The 16,485-nt window shown below is 45.8% G+C and overlaps 1 protein-coding gene across 29 annotated transcripts in view; it reads left to right on the forward strand.

The window, feature by feature from the left end:
- MICAL2 (microtubule associated monooxygenase, calponin and LIM domain containing 2) overlaps positions 1-16,485 on the forward strand; it is a 160,852-nt gene that overhangs the window by 116,247 nt on the left and 28,120 nt on the right. For 28 of the 29 annotated variants that reach the window (XM_038180586.2, XM_072039424.1, XM_038180588.2 and 25 more), the window contains 3 exons: positions 11,249-11,435; positions 13,866-14,038; positions 16,017-16,091. In XM_038180586.2, coding sequence (XP_038036514.1) covers positions 11,249-11,435; positions 13,866-14,038; positions 16,017-16,091 — 435 coding nt within the window. Of the gene's footprint in view, positions 1-11,248; positions 11,436-13,865; positions 14,039-16,016; positions 16,092-16,485 lie in introns of those variants that run through there. The other variant, XM_038180611.2, reaches the window with a different exon arrangement.

Here is a 16,485-nt window from a genome sequence, read left to right on the forward strand (position 1 = left end):
CTGCTGAGCTCTCTGAAAGCTCTGGTGCTTCCAGTCTCTAGCAAGCACATGCTGTTGTAGACACACCCCCAATGCAGTAATGCTGTGCCCTGGTGTGTAGCTGAAAGTGGCAGCTGTGCCTGATGGAAGGGCAAACAGGTTGCTCCTCTGATCTCGAGCTGCAACTGAACTGTGTCCTTTCCAAAAACCGTGGGTCTGGAACAGGTGATGCTGATGCCTCTTGACATAGTCAATGCTTTTGAAGATTTTACACCTACTTGTTATAGATGTTGTTGTAGTGCTAAAACTGCAGAGATGACGTTTGCTCTATTTGGCAGGTTTGGGAATTCTGCACTCTTTTTCCTCTTTACACTGGTTCAAATCAGTTCTGAACTTCTCTGTTGACACTAGGGCCATTTGGTTTGGAAATAAATGCAAAGCAGTGCTTTTTTCTTTTTTCGAAAAGCTAGACTAATCATTCGTAGAGTATCACAGCATTACCTGCCTAGGTATCAGTTAATGAAAAGCAAACATGCCAGAGTTATGTAAAGGTAACTATCCTTTCTTATAATTATACTAATACTTTGTAATGAAAAAGATCTTGCCGTTTTTAAGCATCCTTTATTTGAGAAAAAGTACAGACAAACCTTCTTAAAATGACTTGGACTCAAATGTCAGTCTTTCGTTAACTCTACCAAGAAGAATAATTTCTGTTCCTCTCAGCTTCTTCTAGACTGCTGCAGCAATAAAAGGCCAGTGAAAGCTGCTTCTCTATGTATTCCAACCTCAAGGAAGGGCTACAATCTGTGTTTCCCCACAACATTATAGCAATTAGTTACTGTAATTGGCTTTAATTCACTTCTTGATCACTAAGTCCTCACATTTCAATCAAGACAATGCGTTCTGAAATGCCCTGAATTCTGCATCAATATTTATGATTTTTGAAGTATGACATGTTTGCAGATGAGTTGATTTTTTTTTCCTAGAAGATCGTATCAGTGAAGATCAGAAGACATTATGTATTAAGGCTTGAGCCAAGTATACATATTAGTCATAAATATTTCCGCAAGCCTCTTTCCTTTTCTTCATGATCTGTGTTAACATAAAAAGAACAGAAGCTTTGATCTCATCTCATCAGGTGGTGGGCTCCAAACTCATTTGAAATGACTGGAATTTCCAATATGTTCTTCTGAAATGTGAAATTACAAAGAAATTTGCATGCTACTATGTTCTTGCATTTGCTCTTTCAGTATTTGTTCTGCAGGAAATAATTCATATTTTATTCTAAGGTTTTTGGTGTTTGGAATCTTTGTGTAAAGAAAAGTATTATTTTAGCAGGCATTAAATTGCTGATCACTACAGAGACTTACACCATTGAGGCTGCACTCTGAATTTGCAATTATTACATGCATTAATATACCAGACTAACACAAATTGTTCTGATAAAATATACAATTGATCTAAAATTTATAGACAATCTTACCACAGTAGTGTTGCTGTGTTTTGTTGTTGTTGTTTTTTTTTTTAAGCAAATTTCCATAAATATAAAAATACAGTATATGTAATAGGTTTTCAGTTAGTTGCCTTTTCTGTTATCTCTGTATTCATTTTTGCATAGTTTGTATTAGTGTTAACACACACCATCCTGGATGCATTCAAAAGTTGTGTTCTTTGGGCTCTGTCTTGCTTTGTTCTTCAAGCTCCCTGGTTATATTTTGTTCCTGAATTCAGAAGTGTCTGTTCATCAAGTAAGTAATGGATGCTTTGAAAAAGTGCTTTGCTGTTGAAGAACGTGTGTAGGTTCTGGGCTGGGCTCACAGGGGGAGAGGAGAAGATGCACTGCTGCTGTGGGGACAGGAGGAGAGGGTGGTGGAAAAGCCCATCCCTAGGCCCTGGGGAAGAAGGGGCAGCACAAAAGCATTTGCAGGTAACGGTGATTGGAAGCCAGTCAGGTAATCTGGCCCCGCTTCTGCTGAGAAGCACCTCCACAGAAACAGGAAAGCAGGCTGGCTTTGTTTTTTGCCATTTGTTAGATGCCATAACATGGAATTGAATTCTATAGACAAATGAAACAAGCTCAAGTAAAAAGGAATAGACAGGTGGGAAGAACTGAAACCTGTGAAATGTCAGACATGTCTCTTACTGAAGTCCTTTTTCAAGGACAGAAGTTTAGGTGGTGGTTTTCCTGGGTGTGATGAAAAATCAAAGTTTGATAAATAGAGGACACGAGTTTGGGGGTGCTGTTAGAAGCCCTATAGCCCTCTAGGGTGGATCTGAAATACCTCAATGGTATGTGTCTGGTTTTGAGCTCTAATGCAGGCAATGCTCTCATTCAGCCTTGCATGTTTTGAAGCAGAGGCAACAGGGCTCAGCTGAGGTTATAATAGGTTTGAGCTGGCGTTTTGCTCCAGTGTGGGCTGGTAGCCAGCATATTACAGCAAGATGAAGGCCTGAGCAAGCTGAAGGTGTCATAGTTTGTTGTGTTCTCATCTCAAAGTCCCACGTGGGCTGGGCTTCCCTGGTGACTATTTTTTTCTCTATCTCATCCCTGTGCTTGCTTAGTTCATTTCAATTGTGCTTCCACAGTACTGAAGACACCTTCCTTCTGCCCCTGCAGCTTGCTTAAAGCACTGATGTATTCTAAGCAGGATCCATAAATAATTTTGGGGGGTATATTATACAGTAAGAAGCTAGAGAGGCAGTAATGTGTGCTGGGTGTGCTACAAATCAATTTGTGGTCTGCTGACTGAATTTCTTAATGTCAGTTTTTGGTGCCAACTGGTATTTGCTTTCACCATTGGAGCTGCCTACTTTTATGAGTAACTCCACTTCAAAATTATTTATTCATGTCATTGCCTTAGTCAGCAGCTCTATACAAGGCCAGGCAGAGTCCTCACATCCTGTGGATGAATTATAGGGTGACATAGTTATTTAATGGCAGGCTAAAAGCCTCAGGATTGCCAGCAAGCTAGGCTGAGGTCCTAAGGGGGGGAGGGAGGGGGAGCACTGAGCAAGCTGAGATGGGGTGCTTTTTGCAGGAGGGGTGGGCAAATGCAGGTTACTTCTTCAGTGAAGGGTTTTATCTGTTAGCTTTGTGCTTCAGTGAGAGAAAGGACTCTTCCCTGAGCACTACTGCCCTGGCTTTGGAAGGGCTGGCAACCAGGTGGCAAGGTGATGCAGCTGAGCTTGCCCAAACCTTGTCCCTGTCACAAGAGTGCAGCAGTAGCTCGTGCTTTTGGGCACAATAACAGCAGCAGCACCTGGGATTTTGGTGCCTTTCATCTGAAGGTTTGAAAGCCCTTTGCCATTACTGAATTGCTGTGACAGCTCTGGGTAAGTACTGCTCCTGTTCCACTGGCTTCAGTGAGTCACAAATGCGTGATGTGGCAGAGGTGCCAATACATCATATCCCAAATGCAGGTTGTGACGGCTGATTCCAGTAGGTTTCCTCCTTCCTCCCCCCAAACAAGGTTCTCATGCAGATTCGCAACATGGGCAGGGTTCTAAGATATCACTGCTCTGGATGTGAGCATTCAGGGCAATCACGAGGTGTTTTCTGGACCAGGCTCCCTGTAGGAGCTTTTTTGCTGGTTGCAAACTGGGAGTTCTGTGCCCCCAGAGGAGAGGTTGATACCATTTAAAAGTTTTTCTGTCTGTTTCTGTATTTTGTTTTTTATCTGCCTTCAGGGATGTTTCCCAAGTTTGTATAAGTTGATATATTTATACTTCGGTTAGCTCAGCAAGGCTTACTTCCCCTTTCTGCTTGTGCATGACTCTCATTTGGTCTGGCTTGTTTTAGCTGAGAAATACCATCGTATCTTGCTTAAAAATGAATTTCCCTCTCACAATTTAAGACCAAATGAAGGTGAGGAGGGCGGGTAAACATGAACACTTTCAGTTGTTTATGACACAAAAGCATTGACTCGATTTGCTGGCTGCTGCAGCTGGCTTGGTTTGGATTTTTTTTTCAGATGGGTTCAGTGGGACATCTGACCATTTTTGTCCAACACAGGCGGAGGCACATGCAAAGCAGCAGCTCTGAAGCAAAGCCAATAAAACTTAGCAGCCAGCTGGTGGCTGAGGAATCTGGCCCCATGCTGTCTGTGGGGAGGAGGTTGTTATTTGGGCTTTGTGCTGCTGTGAGTGTCACATTTATGTGCCCCCTGTCCTTAGGGAGAGGGAATGGCCTGTCCAGCCCAGCTACCCACAGCGGGTACTTGGCTCTGCCCAAATTTGGCTGGACCCTGAGCCCCTGTCATCTCCTTGTCAGGTTGCAGTAACATGTTCTGCCTGGTGCTAGTTTGACAGGTGGCTCAGGAGCAACAGCTCATGCAGAGAGGGAGGCTGCCCTGTCAGATGGGACGTGCTACTGTAACTGCTGCTGCTGCCAGTCTATTGGCCCTGGTTTTGTTGGTGGGGGCACTCAGATGCTGGAGTGATTGACACCTTAATAAATGATAGTCACAGAGGGTGCGGATGGCCCCTCTGGAAGGGGCTTCTCCTCTGCCCCGTGTGTGGTGGCGCATAGTTCCCAATAGGTTTCTGCAGGGGCTCTGTATGTGGGCCTGTCACAGGGCTGATGTGTTTCCCTCAGCGAAGCAAGACTGCAGTTTCACCAGTAGCTGGCATAAAATGGCAACAGTTGTCTGTGCCTCTCTGCAGAGCTGAACTGACGCAACATGGTTGAGACACCAGCACGTAACTCAGTACCCTCACCACATGGAAATCACTGCTGTGTTGGCACAGCCTTTGTGACTGGAAAGAGAAACACAGTGACTTGCTCACTTGCTTTACAGTAGCAGAGGGGAGATTGCCTGAGTTTGGACCTCTTAGTTTTTTTGTTGCTCACAGAATAGCAGTAAACAGCTCTGAAATTTGAGTTTTCAAAAACCCTCCAGGCCACTGGGAAGGCTGTTACAAAAAGCAACTGAAAAAGGCACAAATGTTTCTTAGGATGTGGTGCTGGCATCATCGCTGGATGTTCTGTAAGCATCTGAATATTTTAGGCCTGTAGTGGGGAGAATCACAGTCGCGGTGATCTTCTGGTGATGCTGTACTTGCATGCGGGGAGGTTGCTCCTGTGGCATGGCAGGATGGCTCTCCTCAGTGCTGCTGCATATGGGGAGCTCTGAAAGCTTCGTTATGTTCCTGATTAGAGGAACATAATTATTGCTGAGCAATAAGCAAGCTGCAGTTTGTTCCTCAGATTTGATAACCAGCTAGAAACAGGCCATTACCAAAGAACCAGCCCTGCTGACTGCTCAGCCACAGTCACTGGTCTGAAAGGTGAATTCTTGCAAATCCACCACCCTGGAGCCAGTAGCTGGCTGAACTAGCTCTGAAGGTCACTCATACTGTCACAATGTTATCACTAATTTACTCTCATTTATTAAATGATTGTGGTGTTTGGATTACAGGTGCTGTGAGGAAATAACAAGTATTTGTACTCCTTGATCCTTTGACTCCTGTGGAGCTAAAGTTAAGCCTCTATCCACGTTTTGTAAACCTTCCAATGTTGCAGAGATGCTGTGATGTCTTTGTCCTTCACCAGCTGTACTTCAGACTCATTTGAGACTGATGGGGCTGTTTCAAACGCAAGAGTGATCTGGTCCTTTGGCTGCCTGGAAGAACATGGAATTGAGAAAACCTGGCATGACACTTAATGGAGAGTAGAAGTGTTTTTTTGTTTTCTGGAAAGAGATTGAATCTGTCCATAGGGTCTGCATGGACTGTTTGGCCAAGCCTGTTTTTAACACCCCTGACCTTCCAGTGAGCACTGGTCTGGCTGTGAGCCCTCAGAGCAAGCTGTGGGGACATGCAATTTAGCTAAATCCTTTCACCGTAAGGAAAACACTTGTTTCTCTCCAAGTGTGGGGATGATGAGGTAGGTTTTGAAGTACAGACAAAGGAGAAATTGATCCAATTTTTTCATCCTGTTGGAGTGGGAGGGTCAGATGAATGTAGAATTAGTCTGTTTCAGTTGCTGACTGTATTACTATTGTTTAAATAACTGAAGGCAGCTAGTCTCCATTTGTATTTAAAATTTAAATTGTATCATTTGTATTTAAAACAACAACAGCCTTACAGCCATGTTACTTACTCTCAATGCAAGTCAGTCAGGAACTCTGATCAGAAAAGCTTTGACTGAAGGCACTAACGGTAGAGCTTGTGTGTGGAGATGCTGCTGCTCCCAGGACACAAAGCTGCTAAAATTGGCCATCTCTGTGTGGGGATTATTATCTGAATGGAGCTCTTACTGGTGAAGTTAATATACCAGTGTTTTGAGTGCTGTTCTGCATTATAAAATGCATTGCAAAATCTTTTGCATATAGAAAGGCTTTAGATCAATGCATTGTTTCTTCTAGCTGTAACTCAGCATAAAAGACTACTTCCCAAAGCCTCCAGCTGCCTTCTGTGCTGGCAATCATGGAAAAGCAGGGAAAGGAGGATTGTTGTAGTGAACAGGGACAGCAGTGGATAGAGAAGTTAAAATAGATGTTTTACTGTTTTGAGTTAGACTCAGGCTTCTGTATCTTTTGGAAAATTCCTCTAAAATTTAAAACTGAGAAACTGAATCCATATCACCTGAGCATAGCGTCAGGTTTTTCCTGAAGTGGCAAAAATATTGCTTTTGTTCTGCTGGGCTTCAGTTTGGTACTGAAGTGAATAAATCCATTCCAGTCTTTGTCCGGGTGGGCAACACATTTCCCAATAGATGGCCATCCACAGCACATAGAGTAGTTGATTCCCTCAGTAAATGGTGAGAACAGCCTCATCTTCTGTGTTTGCTGTGAGCTGGTGGCAAACTGCAGCCATCAGCCTGAGTGCTTCAGCCAAGCCTGGCTCCACTCAATTTGTGGCATATGGTTTCATCTTGCTGTTTAAAAAACAGGAAAGTGTTAGTGGGCTGGTTTCATGATACCACAGAGCTGCTCTCACTGCTGTGGCAAGCAAAGCCCTTCTAAACCTTTGCTTTGGGTCAGGTCCCTGCTGTACCACTGGCTGTCAAGCCACCAAGGTGTCCCTGGCCTCCAAAACTGCACAGCTGAATACTATTGCCCTTGTTAATGACAAGGATGGTGGTGTCACAAAACAGAGTGCCAGGACAATGCTGCCTGGATGACAGTAGCATAAGGTAGCATAAAGTAGCATAAACTTAAATTCTCTCAATGCCAGCAGCCCTTCAGGCAGCAAGTTACTGTTGTGTAAGGGCATCAAACAGTCCAGCTGTGCATGCTGCAGAGCACCTTCTGCTGCTCACTTGACAGGAGGCAGGAGCACTGCCCTGCTTGCTTGCCTGCCTGTGCCCCTTCACAGAAAAACACCAAAGGGCATGTGAGGGGCTGGAGAATAGCACATTAGCTCCTTGACTTGCTTGCACTGGCTAGTTTAGGGAATTTGATCACCTAAAGTACTCTTAAGTACATAACATAAGTCAGTAGAACAATTCCACTTATAACTGGCTGGTTGTGGTGTGCCCTGTCTGTCCCTGCATGTGATGCATTTGCTTTGGTGTCTGCTAGCACAAGATTAACATCTTCCATTTGCATAGCTTGCCTGTAACCCCCTGGATAAATTTAAATGTTTTGACAAAGCACTAGTAAGGGCTACAGCTTAAACTGTGACTGTGGAGAATGCATGCTCACTGCTAGAGGTCTTTGCTACACTGAAACAGAAGATAGTAGGAAGGATGTTGGGAAATCTGAAGTAAGTGTGATAGAAGTGAAGTCAGATCTGATGTGAATGCTATTTTGAGAGTCTGTTTCCTGATGACTTGTCTCTCTGATAACATCTGGTGCAGCCAATGCAAGTCAGTGGCACGGCACCAGTTGAGGCACCAGTTGACATTGGCAGGAAAGTGGGGGCTGTGTCCTTTTCCATCCTGGAGACCGGATGCCCCTGTTGCTTTTGCATTGCATGTGTTTATCTTATAAAGTTCAATTTTTCTGACTCAATTTTTTAGCTGCTGGTAGAAGGTCTCCTGCCCTGAGGAGGAAGCCTGCCCTGAGCAGGAGCACTGGCAGCCCACGGGGTCCCACAGCCCCACCAGTTGCCCCAGGCACAGGGCTTAGTCTGCCCCCATTGTATTGGGTCTGGCTGGACCTTCCAAACGAGAGCCCACCCCTCCCCTCTTCTTCCTGTTTCCACCTTTTATTGCTGAGTGTGACATCACATGGTATGGAATATCCCTTTGATTGGTTTAGGCCAGCTGCCCTAGTGATGTTTCTCTCCTCACCTTTTGCCCACCCCCTAAGAGGGTTAGAGAAAGGCCTAATACTGTGCCACTGCTGCTCAGCAGCAGACACAACACTGGTGTGATAACACTGCTGTTCCAGCTACAACTGCAGAGTACGGCACTGTATGGGCTGCTGCTGGGAAAGTTAACATTCCAGCCAGACCCAATACACCCATGCCCCTTCCCATTTGGGAATGGCAGTAAGGCCATTTTCATCTCTTCTAGTGAAGAAGTGGGATAGCGTGGCACGTACAGGTGTGGGTCTCTGGGAGGATTTTAAGTACTAGCAAATTCGGGTATCCAGGGCCGTATGTGGGAATTTTCACTTTGGAATTGGGAGCTGAATGTCCACCTCAGTCCTTCTGCAAGAGCTTGAGTTTCCCCAGAGCACAAGGGGGGCTGCTGCAGGCCCAGAAGTGCTGAACAATTCAGTTGATCTCTGGAGTGAGCACAGCTAACCTCCCATGAGGCTCCGCAAGGAGGGCTGCTGCTGCTAACCTTGCATCTGCTCAGGAACACAAGTGTGTGCCTCACCTTTGTGTAAATACTCAGCCTTTGTGCTGACTTGGGAGAAATTTTTTCACGCAGACCTTCTTCCACCTCTCCCCCCAACCCCCTAAAAAAAATCTGTCTCAGATAATTTTCATCTTCTTTATGATACTCCTTTAAAATTAATGACAGCAACAGCTCCTCAGTGGTGGAGCTGATGGCCCATTTGATTTGTTTGTGTTGCTGTGGCAGTGCTGGTAATAATTAACATGTGGGTTTGGGTCTGTGCAGCGTCCAGGCTTTTGTTTGAATTGGCCACTGCGCTCCCTCCATGGTGTTTACACGAATCCACCAACAGCTTGTTGCTGGCGCTTGTACGCAGTTCCTTTTTGTTCTCTGGGACTGAAATCTGCCCTGTGCAAGAGCTCCAAGCACTCCATGCGGCTGCGTTTTCTCATGGCAAGGTTCAGGGCCCAAGCGCTACTTTTTAGGAGAGCCCAGTAAAATTGTGTAGTGCCATCAGAACCTACAGAACCCCGACCCTTGGACATCTGGAGCCCCTTTGCCTTCATACAACTGGTTACCCAAGGAGCAGTCCTGCTATGTGAAACTGCAGCAGCAGCTCTCATTGCTTCAAATGTCCCATGGGGTTCGTAACCCAGCGTTTGGGTTAACGCGCATGAGTGGATGTCCTGTTCATGGAAGCGCTGAGACAGCCCCGGTTTATGGGGTTGACTGCAACCTAGCTTATTCAGCTTCATATGTCACAGTGCAAACATTGACTAAATAAATTAGTAAGGAGTGTTTTTTCTTCTTAAGACTAATCTTAAATCTGATTAGTACAGCTACAAATGCAAGATTATTGTGTTCAGAAAGGACTCAGCCATTTAGCAGATGCCTGATAAAGCCAGCTTCTGCTACACAATTCAAACTGGAGAGCACTGCGGTGCCTTAGAAGAGGTGGCACAGAAATGTGCCTCCCTCAGCAGAGGTGACGGTGCCTGAGGTCCTCCACCAGCTGTGTCTGTTGCACTTGTCACTTAAAATGTGGGTGTGTGGCAGGCTGTTGCAAAGGGACTGGTTAGCTTGGAATGTGGTGTACGTATTCAGGAACTGTACTGGTAGTTGGTTTGGGTAGTCTGTCTGTCTGTCCATGGGTTTTAGTGTTCTACAGCTGTGCGCATTAGTCATAAAAATGTTTTATCCTCTTTCCTGGTACTGTGGTGGGGGAAAACCGTTAATATAGGGGATGGGGAGGGAACACACACTGAGCCTACAAGCAAATGGCAAGAGGTTTCTTGGCAGGAGATTAATGGAACAGGCTATGGTTGCTGAAGGAACAGAGAAACCTCTCCATTGCCACTTGCTGTGACCTTGGGCATTGCTTATTGCCATCGTGGGTACAGCTGGCAAGCTTTTGTTAGGTTTTGTTTGCTCTGATTTTCACATTAATGCAGCAGCTTTCAGGGAGAAGGTTACCCTGAGCCGTGCGGAGGCCTGTATTTTACAAATTGCCTGGCAGGATTTCTTCCTGGAGAGCAGCTCTGGGGCAGCTCCCCTGCACCCCGGGGGCTTGGCACAGGAGCCTCTCATCGTGTTGCAACAGTGAGCTGCTCCTCCTGCCTGCCCAGCTGCTCCCATGCAGGAGAATTAAAGAGAGCCTCCTGTGAGCAGTGAAGTCTTGAGGAGTTTTCAAGCCAAGAAAGTACGTTGGCTCTTATGAAGCATGAAAACCCAGAGCTCACCACAGCCTTTTGAAAAGTGCAGTGCTCTGTGGCGCTTGGGAGAAGCATAGTCAATAAAACAGTAATATAAATAATAAATTAAAAAAACAAAACAAAACACTGCAAAGCCATTTTGCTCATCCTGTGAGCACAAGCAAGGGAATTTCAGCCAGCCACAACAAGACGGGTACTTGTACAGCAGACATCCTCACCACCAGCAGCTGGGCTTCTGGTGCTGGTGGTTATTTTTGTATATAGAAGGGAGCTAGCACCAAAAACAAACAAACAAACAAACAAAAAAACACAACAGAAGCTAAGTACACCAGTTTTCTTTCTGACGGTGGGGGGAGGCAGGACAGAGTGGCGGCTGCTTGAATTGTGCAAAGTCAAAGTGTAGCCCTGCTGCCACAGCCTGTTTTGGAAACCTGGTGTGTCACAGCTCAGCAGAGAGAGGGGACAGTGAGGGACAGGCCAAGCGACCTGGCCAGGGTCAAAGCGGGTGCAGTGCTGGATGTGTGGTTGCAATGTGTCTGCCCCGAGGCAGCCCAGGGAGAGCTGCAGTGATGGGTGGGGAATTGCTGCTCCAAGCTTCCTGTGCTGCTTCCATTTCTATCTGTGTCCCAGTTGGTGAACACCAGCAGGGTCGTACCACAAAACCCAACTTTCAGACCTGGTTTCACTCTGCAGGGCTGATGATGCTCCCAGAAACCACTGCCAGTGGCTGAGGACCACCCAAAGGAGAGGCCAAGGTCTTTCCCCATGGGCTTCCTGAGTTTGGCTTACCCCTAACATGTTGCTGTCACCCTTGTACTTTTCCTAGGCTGCTGCCAGCCCGTGGCCAATGAGCCCACCTCTCCGAAGAAGGCAAAGAGCATCCTGGAGCGCCACAACTTGGAGAACTGGTCACCTTCTCCAGAGTGGACCACCGTGAGGGTCATCCCTGAAGAGGAAATGACAGAGCACAACCTCCTTGCTGTTCGAGTCATGGTTACCAGTGATGCAAGCAGGTAGTTGAAAATACTAATAGGCCTTTAAAAACAAAAAAAACCTGATTTTTTTTCTCTGCAGCACTGATGAAAAGTATAGCACATACAGCTGAGGGAGGGAAGAGAAAAAAGGAAAACCTCTCAGGAAAAAAAAAAAACAAAACCAAAAACAAAACAAAACAATTTTTCTTTACCACAATCATAAATCCCCCAAGACATATGACTCATTTTGCAGGAAATCTTCAAACATTTGCATCCCACACAGGGGCGTGAGTCAGAGAAAAAAATGTTTACCCCAATCAACCTAGGTTCAGCTATTTGTTTTTCCAAAAAATGTCAGTTCATGGATTAGGGCACTGGGTGTGTTGTGGCAAAGGTGCATCCTGCGGTGTGGTTGCCTGCTACCTGGGTACCATGGGGCAGCTCCACAACCTGAGTGCCACTCTGGACATTAGATGGCCTGCCCATCCCAAAGACATCCAAAATCCTGTGACTCTTGGAGAGCTGTCTGAGGAAGTCTGATCTCCGTGTAAATTTAGAATATATTAGTTTTCTGGGTGGGATTCTGTGGGAGTTCACTCCAGCCATAATAATGATTAGATTGTTGTCTTTCAAGTACAGTAGTTTTCCTTACTGAGAATTAAAAAAAAAAAAAAAAAAAAAAAAAAAGCTAACCCAAAGTCAGCTGTTGCAAACAGAGAAAACAGAGAAACAGAGAGCTATTACTCTGAGGAAACTCACATAGACTCTGGAAGCCCTTCAAACACCTATTCATGGTGTTGTGTATAGGTTGTGGAAGGTAACATTTTTGGAAATTAAACTTTATGCTGTTCCCTGTGGGAGTTTTTAAATAATATTTGTGCTCCACCACATGTTTGGATATTCTTTGGGGAAAGGATAACTCTTTGCTGGGGCTCCTCCCCTGCAAGAAAAGGAGAGCTTGGGGAAATGTTTTCTGCCTGTTGGAGAGATCTCGCTGCCATATAGTGGCTTGCTGCAGAGTGCCTGCTCCTACCCACACTAATACCCTGAGGCTCTTCATGCCCATTGCACTTGGGCAGTGTGCAGAGATGGGAGCCAGCTAATCCCCCTGATCTGAGGGATCAGATCCATTCCCTCCAGCTGTGACAGTCCTGTGTTCTTCACAGAGAGGCCCCTGCTTTCTATCCAAGCTGACGTTGCCGCTGTCACCAGGATAGCATGTGCCAGCCTCTCTCACTGCCTTCTTTTGGGGACTATGTGTTTGCGCTGCTCCTGCGGGTGAGCCATTGCCTAACAAGGGGGGGATGAGTGAAATAGCAAGTGACAAATGATATTGCAAGGTCTGAGTGAGCACAGGGCAGGAAAAATGACTAGCTCGGTAAAATAGCTTTTCAATTCATGCTTTAGGTACTTGTGAATAATGACTGCCTATCAAGCAGCGATCAGAGGACAAGCCTCAACCTACAGCACTTACATCCTTGCCAACCAAGGGAAATAAACATTTGCTCTTTTAAAACAGAAATGTGTCGATCAGCACTAATGGAATGTATTTTTCTTTTGTGTGGCACTCTGCCCAACCTCAGTGTGATATCTCACAATCCGGAAGTGATCTCAACTATCAAAGGATTCATATATATGCGTGTGTGTGTGTGTATGTGTACACATATACGTACATGCCACAACCAGAAGACTAAGTCCAAGGTCTCCCAGTACCAGTTTGATCTGGGTAAGGCAGAGGTACAGGACTGGTCAGTGCTACACGTATGGCATGTGCACTAGCTTTATACTGTCTGCAGCCTGTATCTGATCTGGTCAAGGGTTACTCCCTGCTCCAGGCACAAAATCAAGCCATCAGAAACTTGTTGCCTAACCTGAGAGATTTTATTTCAGCCTCTGCTGGTGGGCAGCGGTCCCCAGCCACTGCCTTTCCTTTAGCGCTTTTTCCTCCTGTTCTGTCTCTGTCTTGTGGCTGTTACAACGAATCTTTACTTTCTACAAGGCAGCACTATGTAAATGTGACACAGCTTTCTCCTGCCACACGAACAGGACTACTCAGAGCTTAAGCTCCTCTTTTCAAAGTAGAGCTATTAATCATCTCAATAAATCTATGAATTGGTTTAGCAGTACTCTTTTCATTAAAAATGGGCCAAGTCATATGGTGGCAGACTTGTTTATGATACTGGGAATGCAGTCACGTCAGAAGGCCTAAAAGTGCGTGTTTCTTACAATTTGGCCTTTAAAAAAATCCCTTATTATCGAAAAAAAGGAGAATAACCTTTGCAGGTGGTTATTAGTCCCACCCAGAGGCAAGGTCAAAATGTGTGTGACTCTGAGTACTCTCTTTGTGGCAGGTTGACTTCAGGTTTTGTGCTGAACATGGGTATGAATCTGGGTAGCAGAAATTTTACAGGAACGTGTGCCTTCTGAAATGTCCCACTTTCTTCCCATCTCTCCTTCTTTTCCCTGTAGCTCTGAGCTGGAGTCTGAGTTTAACGGTGATTCCTCCAACTCTGAGGTGGGTGAAGGAGAGACCTCGCTGCTGGAGCTCCCTGCCTGTCCAAGCCCCCCCCGGCGGTGGGCATCACTCTCCAGGAGCCCTGTGGTGCCAGAGGAAAGCCACAAAGCATCCAAAGTTGCTGATGGTAAGCGGTATCCCTGCCTGGGGGAATGCCAGTGGCTTCTCCTGGGGGCTGAAGTCAGCGTTGAGGGGGAGGTTTTGAACTGGAGGCAGCTGTCAGCAATATGGCTAGGTTTTACCTCTTAAGTGTCTTCATTTGGGGGGATTTCTGCCTTTTGGGTGACGTAACAGTATTTTACAGGCTCCTTTCTTCTTTACTCACTGGTTGAATCTTAAACGCTTATGCAGCAGGTGGCACTAAAATGCTCAGAGTGAAAGTTTGCTCAGAGGCACCGCTGGGTGGTTTGCTCCTGTGGCATGGGCAGCTGCCGGAGCAGTGCCTTGCTCTGCCCACGTTGGCTGATGCAGCGGTGTCATGGTGCACAGGAACCTGGAGGAGCTGTGCTTCCTGCCCAACTTGCAGTGCCAGGTGGGTGCTTTCCCACCAGTAAAACACTGGGATGTTATTAGCAGCCTGCGCAATATCTGTGACGTTGGCTACGGGTGATTTTTGGAAGCACTGGAGTGCTCTGCTTTGATCAGTTTATATTTCTATCAGTAGCTGCTTGAGCTATTCGTGTCTACAGAAAGCATACCAAGGAAAGGATATAGCTAGTAGGGAGGCAGCAAGAGGTTTAGGAGCAGTCTGCCTCCAACTGGAAACTCCTTTCTGGAGCTGGAGGTCAGGCCTAAAAGGTGGACTAAAAACAACCAAAGACATGCATCTGCAGGAAGTGAGGACTGCCATGTTTTAGGACTATATGGTAACATGTTGAAGCTATGGTGAACCTTCTGCTTCAGAAAGCATCCGCAAAACTTTGCCAGGCTCATGGTCTGCTGGGTTTCTCCCCTGGGCAGAACAGCGTGGGCCTGCATGCATCTCCTGAGCTGGCAGCTGTGGTGCTACAGCCACGGACCTGCACTAAAGCTGCTCTCTGCTTTTTGGGCAAGAGCAGTCATGCTGATACAAAATGTGGGTGGAGCAAGGGAGCAGCTGTTTGGATGGTGTGTGCAGATGTGCAAAACTGTTTTTTGGGGTTCTCCCCAAAAAAGCTCTTTGCCTACAGCCTTACATGCAGCATTGATTTATGTCTGCATTCTCAGATCCTCCCACGCACTGACAGCTTATGGCTGGACCCTGAGAAACTTCATGGCATTTTGCATTTGTTAATTACATTTGGTGTTATCACTCCTCTTTTCTGTGGAAAAAGGCTTTGTTGAAACCAGCTTTTATTTCAGATCTCACTGGTGCCTGAACAGGGGTGAGTTTCCAAAGACTGTTAGACATGAATAGAGTTCTTGGATTTCAATGTGGTATACTGACTTAATCTCATATTTAAAATAAAGGGGCGACGTTCAACACCACAATGTTCTAGGCATTCCTGGCAGATTTTTATAAAAGAGGTTTTAGGTGGTGCTAAAATGTCCAAGTCCTTTGATTCATCATCACCCAAAGTGCCTTGGCATGAGGTTTGGGCAGCACTGAAAGGGCTGCTGTAAGGATCTGGCTTCTTTCCTTGCACAAGGAGCCTTCTGCCAGGCTGTGTCGCAGTGATGGAAGAGCTGAGAAATTATTTTGCTGCAATAAAGAGCCATCAGCATTCATTTCTTCCAGTGCCCCACCAACCCCAAGCCCATATATGCATTCTAGTCGGAACAGAAAAGAGGGGGGTTTTACAAGGTGATTTAAATGGACTTTGAATAAAGAGGCCTTGTTTCAAAGGCAGAGCCAGGCTTCCCTTTGGAACATCTGTCTGGAGTGCTAGTTTTGAACCGCCACAATCCAGCCCTGGCTTTCTCCTGTCCTGCTTTGCTGACATGAGGTGCAGCGGGCAGGCATGTTGGAAAACAGCACCAGCATGAGGGGAGCCTCTCCTGGGGCTGCTCTGGTGCTGTCATGTTGCTCGGGCACTGCACAGCCTGGCAGGGAATGGGGAGCTATGGTTTTGTTCTCTGGCTTGTGCTGTGCTAGCTAACGATGTCCCTCTCCGGTTTCTGTTTAGCACTACAGAGAGCCAACAGCTTTCACTCCACTGCGTTAACTAAGTATCAGAATTGGAGAAGAAAAATCCAAACAAGTGAGTACAGCCCAAGAAGAGATTGCATCTTCCACTTGCACTATCTCCTGTTTTTTTTCTCTCAAATTCTTCCTGTCCTTTCCTTTAACATTTTTTGTGATTTTGACTCATGAGGTAAGGAGACAAGAGAGCTAAAACACAACAAATCTTTCTCTTTTTTTTTTTTTTTCATTTTCTTGTCCTGAAAGGATCAAATTCCTTTTTCACGTGATTGCTTATTAGTCATGTGATAGGTTATTACCTATCTTTGTGACTAATAAGGTAATCCATATATCATCTATCTGTCCATATCTAATTCCTATTATATCTCCTACTCTTTTACCACCATAGCTCCCAGAGAATAAACCATTAAGTAAATCTACCAATGACTCTATGACAAGTTAACAACTCTATG

This window comes from Anas platyrhynchos, chromosome 5, assembly GCF_047663525.1.
Source record: "Anas platyrhynchos isolate ZD024472 breed Pekin duck chromosome 5, IASCAAS_PekinDuck_T2T, whole genome shotgun sequence".
Classification (NCBI taxonomy): domain Eukaryota; kingdom Metazoa; phylum Chordata; class Aves; order Anseriformes; family Anatidae; genus Anas; species Anas platyrhynchos.